Raw genomic sequence first — 11,789 nt, forward strand, 5'->3', positions numbered from 1 at the left:
TAACTGTGTAACGCACATTAGAAAATAAAAAAAATTTAAACAAAAATGCAGTTGCACAGAATAGAATATTAGCTTCAGGTCCTTTAATTCAGGATAATTGTTCAGAATAGGAATCTAGCTCAGCAAAATCGGGGAGAATTATTTTTAGTATTATTATTTTAAAAATGACATGAATTTATATCACATCGAAAAAGTAAATAATTACTCATCTAAAGTTCAAAATGTCAAATACAAATGTGCTAAGGTTTATATAGTGATTAATTATATTAGAAAAGAAGGTAATTCTTACTGTATGATTTATATATGGTCAAATAGAGTTGAATACAAAAATCTAAGCAAGTGACTTTTCGATACAACTGATAGGAATAGAATTACAACAATCTTCAAAATAGATACAAACATATTAACGTTAAATATATATGTATTTAAAGAACTTACCAATTTACTGTATAAATTGAATAATAGGAGATCTTCCAAAATTCAACAACGAAATACACCACCTTAAATAACCGATTATCACATGTTGATCACAATCAAAATGGTCACTAGTAATGAAACTTACTTCGAAATCCTTTTTCTTACTCAAACACACTTCACGATAAGAAGATATATCGACACGACACTAAGCTTCCTCTCGACAGTAGCTGAACGCACTACAGGGTAGGAAACAACCAAATTATCGGGACTCTCGAGAGACCTTTTTTTTTTTAACTACGAATAGAGATTTAAATCTCTAATCGTTACACAGTTTATGGCTAGTTCTAGACTTTTCTCTACAAATTTTCGGCTAGCTATAAGGTTGAAAAAAAGAATTTCTACACCCATTGTTATCTTGGTGTCTGAAGTAATTCCCGAAATATTGTTGATGTTGTGTAGAACCAGCCTAAATATCGTAACGTAAAGGCAAAGAATACTTACAACCTTGAGCAATGCGGATAGTTATTGTTCTTACTCTATACAATATGCAAGAAATAATTTTAAAGTTTGAAAAGATTCCTCTATGAAATCTTACTGAAGATAAGATCATTCAAAGATCTGTATAAAAATAAAATATAATTTAATAGGAGCAATCTTTTCGAACTGAATATTCAAATTTCATAACACCTTTAACCTCATAGCAACGGTTATTTCTATTACCGAACATAAGGTATTGTTGTATTTTCATAATGGCCTACATTTGCTATTATCAATATTACTTTCGTTTCTATATATTCATGTTTGATAATATGGTACTAGAAAATTTATATGCAAGGACTCTTCTGTCTCACATATACTGCAATAAGGAAATCTATCAACAAATATATATACGTATTTGTAGACATATAGGTAATTCACAAAGAGTATTCGTGGAAAACTAATTATATTTTTCTTCCATTTTAAGTTTTATTTTGGATCAAGATATGAAGTTCCTCTGATTAGAGACTTTGGTACTGGATATGTGAATATTATTTACCTTCGGAAGAATGTGATGGAAAATATTGGATTCTTCCTGGACGAAGTAGCAGATTTTGACGTTCTGGAAATTCCGTTCACAGCTAGAAAATGCAAATTTCCCACAGAGAATAACTTGTGGGCGTTCAGATATTATAGCTACTCAGCTTGTATAGCTCAATGCAAAGTGGAGGAGAAAATGAGACTGTGTAATTGTACTGACTCCTTTGTTGGATATAATACAGGTAATTTATTACTTCAAATCAATATTGCAATTCCATCATATATATTACATTAGAATCTACTAATGTTTAGATACACAATGCTATTAAAGTCATAATTCCAGAGAACTTTTAAAACCAATAACATTACAACGAAATTCACAAGCTCTGAAATCTGTTAAAATTGATAATATTTCAATCAATCTTTTAGTGAAGCTGTGATTTTGGTCAATATGTAAATGTATATGTGTAATAAAGTACCTAACAATACTGATTGGTGATAGCTGTGAGTGGTCAGTTTGATTTTGGCATCTCCTTTTACTTCTTGTTTCAACAGCTCTCGCCTAAGAGGACAGCATTGAAACTAAAGCATTGAAATGCAACCAATATACAGTTAAGATTTTTTATATAATGTTTACTTTGAAAGACAAGTTAATCTTGACATTTTAATGGCAAAAAAGAAAATCAGACGCAGCACGTAAAATTCCAGTTTTAGTAAGTACCTAAATCTACCATCATCCACTGCCACATATTTTAGTGATCTAATTACATGCATAATAATGTGTAAGACCACTGGATAAACAATCAATCTCAGCTGCTCCGCAGGATCGGTCTAGAGGCCCAGGCCCACCCTTGCTTCAGAAAACTCCCGTCTCACATTATTGTACCTATGTTAAGAAACATATTTATTTTCAATATTTCCAAATTAAAAAGGAAGCTCTTAGGCCTATTTCTAATATTTAGACTCAAACAAAAAGTTAAACTAGAGCGTAAATGAAATAATTATCCTTTACAATATGTATGTGTTTTAGGGTTAATATTTGCTTGTAATAACTTCTTTAGCAACTGATATTGTTCGTGTAAGTACAATCGTAATACAGATACTTTATTATAATTGCTTTCAATAGTTCTCTAAGGATATCACATTTAATAACGAGAGAAAAACTAATTAATTAATTTATTCACATTTTCAGAGAAACAAACTTTATGTGATGAGGCTGGAAAGAAATGCATAAAAAGTATCCAAGGTAATTTCTAAAATGCTATTAAAAGCTAACCTCATTAGTAACTGAAAGTTCTTTCTCCAAAAGTTATTAGAGAAATATTGTGATTTGTTAGGAACATCTTTTCTGATTTGATAGTCAATAAGATTATATTAATTTATAGTCATTAGAAAATATTTCCCTATTTTATGTTGAAAGTATTCATCATTCTGTTTTTGACCCCAATTACTAACTGTAATTTCCAAATCCCCAAACAAAAACATCATATGTTTCCTTTTAAAAAATAAAAATATGACAGAAATCCCATGCATATTCCTGAAGAATAACATGAATGATTTTAACTTCAACTAATAGATTCTTTTTGGAACTATTAAATAGTACACATTCCAGGTTTCATGAAGATCAGGCAAATTTAGAAAAGAAGTCATTAAATCTTATTTTAAGATGGCCAGATTCAATACATTGCCTCTGGCTAATTTCAACCCAAACTAATGAGGATCGTTCTTCAAATTAGTTAAGATCGGCTAAAATTAATTCAATCCTATCTTGTAACGAAGAGATACGCAACCTGTCAGCACAAACAAGCTCATGTAGTTTGGATCTCACAATAAACTGTAGAAGTATCTCTCATTTACAAGCATTAAACAAGCAAAGAACCAAATGTGTATTGGATTAAGAATTAGATAATTCATAAGAAGAGGCAGTCGTCCAAAATGCCCATACAGATGGCTTAATATACTTAGTACAAGCGTCGAATAGTTACACCCAGTGATCTGTCCGAAACACAATAGTTCGAAAGCCAGTACCATATGCATTCATCATGGACGTCCACGATAGGTACGATGCGAAACACAGATAACATGGAACATAAACTACCTTCCTGAAATATGACAAACCATGGGTCTGCGCGACTGCTTACCAGACTCAAAGTCAAGAACTGTAACTAAGGAAGTTATCTAGTATTCGAAATATTAAGGAATTGTGGTACAAACATGGTGGGAAAAATCAACTAAACATTTCGCACCACACACGTCACATGTTATCCATGGAAGTGGCTCCATGCGAGACCTACAGTGAAAGGAAAGCGTCGTTGATTTATTATTTGGTGATCAAATTTTGGGAAAATTGCATTTTGAGAAAGAACTTTTCAAGGAATACTAATATACTAAATAAGGAATTTGAGCAAAATATAATATTAACTTTAAGATTGTAGATTAAAATTCTTAGAATGGCAATGTTTCTTGATTGTACACATCTGTCAAGGAATGTTTTGCGAGAAGTTGTGTAAAGTCAAATGTAGATCCCTTGTACATTGTGTTAAATGAAGTGCAAAGTTTTCTTACTTTAGTACGTAAGAATAGATATTTAGTTAACGGATTATGGGCATGATGTTTCTAGTTTACTTCTGCGGTTATGCCTTGTAGGCTAAAGGAGAAAAGTGATTAACAAATGTGAATAACTGTGAGAAATTATGAAATGGAAATAATGGAGGACACGGGAGAACCTCAATGCAAATCATGGACAAAATCTTATCCGAATATATATACTGGAAACAAAGGGTTACTGTATTGTGGATTGTTCTATAAATTGATTTTAGAAAAACCGGAGGCTGTAACTTAATCACTACAACATTTGTGTTGATGGTGGTTGTTTCTGTCAAAAGTGTAGCATCATATACGAAGTTACTTCTTATTACTTGGTAATATAAAATATGTTTTGTATTGCATTTATATGTTTGTGAAACTATGGATAAAGCTCATAAACACACATCATTTTAGTATACTTAATATGAATTTGTAAGGCAGTAATTATATTTAAATTCGTTCGTACTTTTGATATGACTATAGGTTCCCGCTCAGCGCCGAGACAAAAGAAATGTGGACCTATAGCTTCTCATGCGATCCGAACCACATTAACACATAACGCAAATTGGATCCGACACTTCCATGCGCTAATTGTGTAGCCACGAGGAATTCTCCCTTTGATTTGAATATCATGTTGATAAAGAATATGAAAATGCTGATCATTCTACGTTGCTTTCTCATCACTTCATATGTTTTTGTTTTTAATTTCTCTATTTCGCATCATATTGAAGTAAGTGCAAAAATTGTGCTGCTACAGTTGAGAAAAATGACCAAAAAATAAACTGTTCCTTACCTTTGTCTCAATATGCTGGTCTTGAAAAGTAGTAAACAAGTTAGTGTGTTTGCACTTCTGCCATAAACACTTTCCCATCCACATTGGCAACTTTCTGAAAACGGCAGGGGTCTTCTTTTATTTAAGAACCAACCCACTGTAAAATTGTATCTAACAAAGTCAATCAGCAACATCTAACAACAAAACGTAAAACCTAAATTTCTCCTATTTGGTGTGTGATAGAATCTCTATAGTTCATTAACAGTAGAGGCAGCACTTTAATGTAAGTACTCTAACAATAAGTCGACGAATTACAAATTATGGGTTTGGTCGGACATACGAAGACATTTTCTTAGACTATTCCAGTACTTCTTAAATTGCAGAAGACACCTTATTTTTACGAATCGATTTAGCGTGCCAAGAAAAAGTTCCATCTCTTCTGTTAACTCTCTATTCAAGCTGTATTTTCGGTTTCAACGTGTAATGTACCATTACAATTTAGGTATTATAATTTTTAGGACCAATAATTTCCGAACATGCCGCGCATTGAACATTTTAAAATATAATTATCGGTCTATGTATTAAATCGGTCTGTTCTTTACTTAAACTAAAATTAATGTGGGACCTGCAGAATAATGTAGGAAAAATTATATTTCGGGTAATAATTTCTTTACTTATATAACATTTCATTGTAAATTTCTGTATATGGGTGATTCTAAATGGATGATTATTGAAATTATACATATTAATGGGATACAAATCATAGGTCAGCAATTGGACAAAAATTTTGAGATTGTCCACCAATCTGATATTTGTCAGAATAATTTAGACCACGTTCGTCCCTCTGAGAAGCCCATATTCTCCCAAAATTCGGTTTCATCCAGTTTTTTATACTTTTTATTCCCTTTGTAATTTCCGCCGCGAAAATTACTTGCTCTAATTTGGAACTTTTTTCTGACGCCTTAGTATTACGGCGCGCTTTCACCTTGTTCTGCTTTGGTCACTCTTGGAGTTAGACCACGTTAGTTCCACTCTTGTCAAATTTGGATTTTGGACAAAAAAAAACGTATTATTCAGGAAAATAGTTTCAGGTAAGAAATAAACTCGTTGGAAGCAGGTAGGAGTCCTAAACTGTCAAAATCTTGCAGTGAATCTAGTCAGAAAATCAGTTAAATATAGAATTCAACTCTGCAGATGCAATGTTTATATCAACAAGTAGCTGTAGACAGGTTCATTAAAGTGAAGGGTGTTAATTTTCCGATCTTGTGACCTCACCGAACTAAGTTTGGAAATTAGTGCTTTAATCCGAATTTTTTTCTTCCCCCAAAAGTTCAGAATCGGGTTCCGGTAGCCTGCCAAATATAGATAGTTCTGTATATGTAGGATATATGATTTTTTTAAACATGGCGGTGTATATAATCTCTTTTGTGATTACATTAAATTTCATTATGTCAGCATAAGTTCTTACAGGGACTCTAATTTATTCTTAAGTTGACAATAGCTTCCAACTAAAATGGGTTAAGTGATTTTCATAAAGGTTCTTTTCCCGCCAGGAAAGGGACCTATCTTTCTTTTCGTTAATAGTTTCAATATGTCCCTCTCGGGGATTGATATAATCTATAATTGAAAAATATGAGTTAGTTGATAGAAGGGTCATGTGGCTCTGACCCCCTTTTCTCCCTTCTTAGTTCCCGAGCCGATTTAGAATGGTAAAATTAGTGATTTTTTGGTTTACATATAATTAATTTGTGTGATAACATGGATTAATATGTTGAGATGTGTGTAGGAAGAATTAAAGATAGTTCGTACGTATTAATACAATGTACGATAGCTTATATAGTGGCTTGTTTGTTTTAATATATATAGAATGAGTCTACTTTGAATAGTCTTGGTCATAATGGCGGAATAGGGTGTCTATAATGTAGTTTATGTCATAGAATGTGAATAAAATAAATGAATAATAGTGATTATATATATATATATATATATATATATATATATATATATTGTAGTGAGTGTGAATAAATAATAGGGCACCTGTGAATATATGAGCCCAGTTGTAATTTTTGCCACAAAGTATCGATTGCTTTTATATATAATGATAAATGTTTCGAGCACTGATTATTACGTCAGAATTTCGTGCGATGAAGTGTTGTGTGAAAATGATGGATCATGTTTTCACTTCGTGGCTTGGCATTTAACAGTAACTGCACGTACTGACTGTTTAGCTGGTTCGATGACCTGAGTAGTGTTCATGTAGAAAATGATTTCGAATAATTTCCATGTAACTACAGATCAGAAATACCCTTTCTCCACTTAATACAGTTTAAACATACGTGTCCATTATTACATTTGTAATAGTACTCTGCCACTTTTAATTTTCTTCCACGTCGCCTTACTCACCACTGTTCACAGAGGTGACGAAATGGATAGAAGTGAAAAATATAGTAAATTTATTACAGTAGAATCTGGTTAATCCGTGCCAGTGCGACCCAAATCCCAATGTAAATGAATTTTCATTCTTTTATTTCTTTCAGTTTTACGTCCCACGATTATGCGGTTATTATAAGGAGACGGTGATGGTGACAAATGAGTGAAATGGTGGAATGAAGAAAGTGGGAGGAAACGGGAGAACCCCGAGAAAATCCACCACAATGTCCACATGGTCTTTTGTTTATAGTATGTAGTGTTTGAAATTAGTTGATGCCTCAATGTTAGTGCCCTTGAGGACTGGTAGTCCTTTATTTTTCTAATTTTGGAAAATCCCTGCCAGATTTTTTTCTATTTTATTGAATTTATTCTAGTTTCTCCATACTTTACACGGAACTCTTCTCAGTTTCTGAGGTGTCGGATATTTTTTTATTTAGAAATTCTAAATTAGAGGGTACAATGACCTTTCGGTAGGGCCGGGGTCCCCAATGGTATTGATTGGCTTCCGCGCGTAGTAAGATTTCCAAAACGCCCTTGTATTTTTGGAAATCTTATTCTGGGCACAAATTTGTCTTGCACTTGGGGATATATCTTAGGCCACACATTTAGTACGACACCTGTTTCGGCATATAAAAGTATATTTGGCTGTGGATAGTCATATGTCTAAATTCGACCACTTATCTTGTAATATTTAGTGTCCTAGTTTAATTTCCTTTGGCGCGCGGCTGTTTTTCTTCTCTAGCTCTCCTTCTATTTTATATTCTCTAAGAATTTTTTTTTAATTTTTAACCCCGCGAGTTTTGAAATTGACTAATATCAACCATTTAATATATGTCATTTGAACTTGAATTTGCGATTGAGATGTTGTGAGACACGATTCGTGGAGGTATTTATTGATGTCAAATACAAAGGACCGTTTTTCATCACATTTGACCCACCGCAATAGCGAGCTATAGTATACCCATTCAATTTTTGCTTTCGTCTCTTTTATTATTGTCTATGTGAAATTTTCCGTTGTACTATTCGTTATTTCTACTTTTATTTTCATTGATTACCATAGAGATGAATGTAGTGTAGATGTTTGGGCCCATAAGTATTAATAAAATTTTTAGAGTTATTTATATATGTAATTTCTGTATTTACGTATCTGCCTTGCACTTTAAATATCCACTCTTTTGAAATTGTTTGAGAATAAACATTTTTTACCATTATGCGCGGTTAATTAGTTGTATGGTTAGATTTTTCTTGTGTGAAATGCTGCAACCTTAGAATTTTATTCATCGGGGTCGTTGATTTGAAGGATTAAATGATAATTGAATATATGTATGTTGAAAAATACGTACGTGTTGAATATAAGTGAGATATTGAAGTAAAATATATAATATTTTACGTAGTTAAATATGGGTAAAGGGTCTTGGTACCTACCTCGAACGGTCGTTGGTTGCCATAGTTTCGGGAAATTCGACGAATATAAAATGTGAATTTAAAGTTAGATATTTTCATTAATCTTTGTAATATGGTTAATTAACGTATGCAAATATTAACATCGTCTGTTCTTATACTAACTGCATGTGACATCAAATTAAGGCAGGTCATCGTAATTATAATTTGTCATTAAATCTACTCTCAAGTTAATAAACTGAAAATCTTTCTAAGCAATTACATTCCAATTTCTTTCATCATATACCAATCCTCGAACCTAAATGGTGTTTTCGCTTCATTAATTGTGTTTTCGATACAAAAGCGAAATCTCTTTGAACCTAGAAAATCCTCGTTTTATCTATATTGTGTGAATATAACTATAACGGTGTGCACCTAATGTGATTCAAGGTGACCCCATCAAGAATCTGCCGCCTATAGTCGGACTATTTGTTCATGCCGGCCAGATGCCGCGGTCGGCATCTTGGCGCCTGACACCTGCGTCTTTCCGCGCGATTTTTGACCACGACGAATAGTTGCCTTGCCGAGCAGTTGGTAAACAGCCGTAAAGGCGCAGTAAATGAGCCAATGCCGCCGTCGAAAAGAGGCCGGCATAAGGAGTCGGCAGAGGGTCGGAAAAGGCGTTTCCGACTGTTATGCCGACTCTGACGGTCGGCAACCGTTGGCAAGGAGCATTTTATTTTACGATTTTCGACCGCTTGCCGCTTCGGCAAAAGGTCGGCAAGGTTGAACAAATAGATCGTCGTGCCGCACCGGACGGGTGCCGGATGCCTCCGGTGGCCCACCACCGTCGACGGCGGCAATTCCTTTTTCCGAATGGGAGTTTCTGATTGTTCCGTCCCAAAAATTCTATTGATATATTGGTCTATGACGAGAGTGATCCATCATATTACTCTCCTGTGAAGTGAAACTATCAACGCAGATAGTTTTAGTGATGTAATTTAATAAATACACTACAAACTTGTCCGCAAGCATCCAGCAATTATCAACACACCTGATATCTGCATGTTGCACTAGACTGCTTGCCCACATGTCGCGCAAGAAATGTTGTAAGATGAAATCTACTCTCGGCCACTATATTCCTCCGACACCTCTCCTACTGACTATCACCTTTTCCGGTAACTTGATCACGTCTTGGAAGGTGCTGTGCTGTGCGATTTGCGATTGAGAACTTCTTCACGTCGCAAACACCAGATATTTTTCGCGATGGAATCCAACAATTCGCTGAACGATGACAGAAACATGTGGTTGTAGAAGGTGACCCTTTCGGTTAACCAGGTATATAATTTTTCATTATTTTAACTTCTACAAATGGAGCGCATTATATACGATTATTGCATTTGTACCAACTTTGACACATTTTCAATATTATTTATCATTTGTATTTGATAGTGAAATTAGTATATTTTATTGCCCTGCAGTTAATTACTTAAAATATTTCATTACAGATAAATTGGAACCAGTGAACACCTATGAAAAGAATGAAAAAGGATTGTATTGTGAATGCCCATTATCTTGTATTCAACCTCATCCTACACATATTTACTATGGGACGTAAGTATTTTGTTTAAGAATATTTGACTTTTTCCTAATTTGGAGTTCAGGGTAATTAGTACTCTATCTCACTGTTGCAAATGGACGTTTGTTTGTTGTTCCTTTAAACTAATAACTAAAATTAAATCAACTTGAAACAGCGCTAATGGTGTTAAGAGTTCTGAATACATTAACATTATATATGTGGTAACATTTTTCTTATCCTCAGATATTTAGCAGTGTTATGAGAGTAGTGTGTAGCTAACTTCAAATATAGTTTTGCTTAGTGCGTTGATTCGAGTGAGTTAATTCTTTAAAGTTGTTAGAAGAAATTAAAAGATTATGCAATTCAGTGCAATTAGACCAAAAAGGGGCAAAACCCTGACATTAAAAAAAAACAAGCTTAAACCTTTTCTAAAATGATCATGATAGTCTATACAGTAACTTACAGAAAGTCCCAAAAAATCCCGCGTCGGGTTTGGTCATATGGCCCCCATATTTGATAGCCTATTTCCAATGCCAAAAGTTTTCGAGGAGACCTAGCATTCATTTTAACTGACTATAATACAGGTTATAAAGGCTGAAGAGGTATGAACCATACCTCGTTGAAAACATATTTAATGAGTTGTTCTTAATTGCGTAAAAATTTTGGAAATTTACATTTTCCCGAAAGGAAAAAAAGGAAATTCTAAAAAAATTCCCAGAACAGAAGTGAAAAATTAGGTTTCGAGATTTTATTACAACATTGTAGGAAGAAGAAACAGACAAACAAACAAACAAAAAACAATCCAAAACCTTTTCTAAAATGATCATGACACTGCATTCAGTAACTCAAAGAAAGCTCAGTAGTAACTCAGTAACTACAAAAAAACCCGCGTCGGGATTGGTCACTATGGGCGGCATATTAGGTAGCCTATTTCCAATGCCAACGTTTTCGTGGAAAACATAGCATATACTTTAACTGACTGTAATGGGGGTTGTAAACACAATAGAGGCATAAACCATACCTCGTTAAAATGATAATTTATTAGTAGTTCTTACTGTGTGAAAATTGCAGAAATTAACATTTTCCCGAAAGGGAAAAAAGGAAAACTCTACATAATTTCTTAGAACAAAAGTGAAAGATTGAGTCTTTGGATTTTTATTATAACATTGTAGGGAGATGAAACATAAAGTATATACAAAATTATTTCCTACACCTTTCTTAGTAAAATATTAAAAATATATAATATAATGTCTCCTAAAAGATGGGATTTTGAAAATTCATATAATGCATTAAATTCTCTCTAGATCCATATTGTAAGATTTTCACTCTGCATCTACAAGTTTTGAGTGAAGTTATCAGTGGGTAGGTATTTGCAGAGACTTCATTAACCTCTATAAACTTAAATATTAGCTTGTTTGGAGAAATGAAGAAAAGAAAATTTCCGATAATTTCATGGAAATTTTAATATATACATATATAGTCCTTGCATGTAGGAATAGTCGGAAGAAATTAACATGTATCCGCAAGCATTGGTTAATTCTTCTTTAGTCTGCAAGTCAATCCAATTCCTACGTTGAGTCTTTTTCTAGTGGTTGTAATATTGACTAA

The 11,789-nt window shown here is 33.5% G+C and overlaps 1 protein-coding gene across 1 annotated transcript; it reads left to right on the forward strand.

Moving 5' to 3' along the window:
- The first annotated feature begins 1,405 nt into the window (after nt 1–1,405).
- On the forward strand, nt 1,406–10,220 carry LOC145689210 (sodium channel protein Nach-like). The gene is made up of 3 exons (XM_081763346.1): nt 1,406–1,676; nt 2,627–2,680; nt 10,111–10,220. Exons 1-3 carry the CDS (start codon nt 1,469–1,471, stop codon nt 10,218–10,220), a joined length of 372 nt encoding a protein of 123 aa, XP_081619472.1. The 5' UTR covers nt 1,406–1,468.
- Nucleotides 10,221–11,789: the final 1,569 nt, after the last annotated feature.

Source organism: Thermobia domestica, chromosome 7 (genome assembly GCF_964235325.1).
Source record: "Thermobia domestica chromosome 7, izTheDome1.hap1.1, whole genome shotgun sequence".
Taxonomy (NCBI): Eukaryota; Metazoa; Arthropoda; class Insecta; order Zygentoma; family Lepismatidae; genus Thermobia; species Thermobia domestica.

Coding starts and splice junctions, on each gene's coding strand:
- LOC145689210 (XM_081763346.1), top strand. CDS start 1,469: ATGGAAAATATTGGATTCTTCCTGGACGAAGTAGCAGATTTTGACGTT. Junction 1,677..2,626: donor CTTTGTTGGATATAATACAG/GTAATTTATTAC, acceptor TCACATTTTCAG/AGAAACAAACTTTATGTGAT. Junction 2,681..10,110: donor ATGCATAAAAAGTATCCAAG/GTAATTTCTAAA, acceptor ATTTCATTACAG/ATAAATTGGAACCAGTGAAC.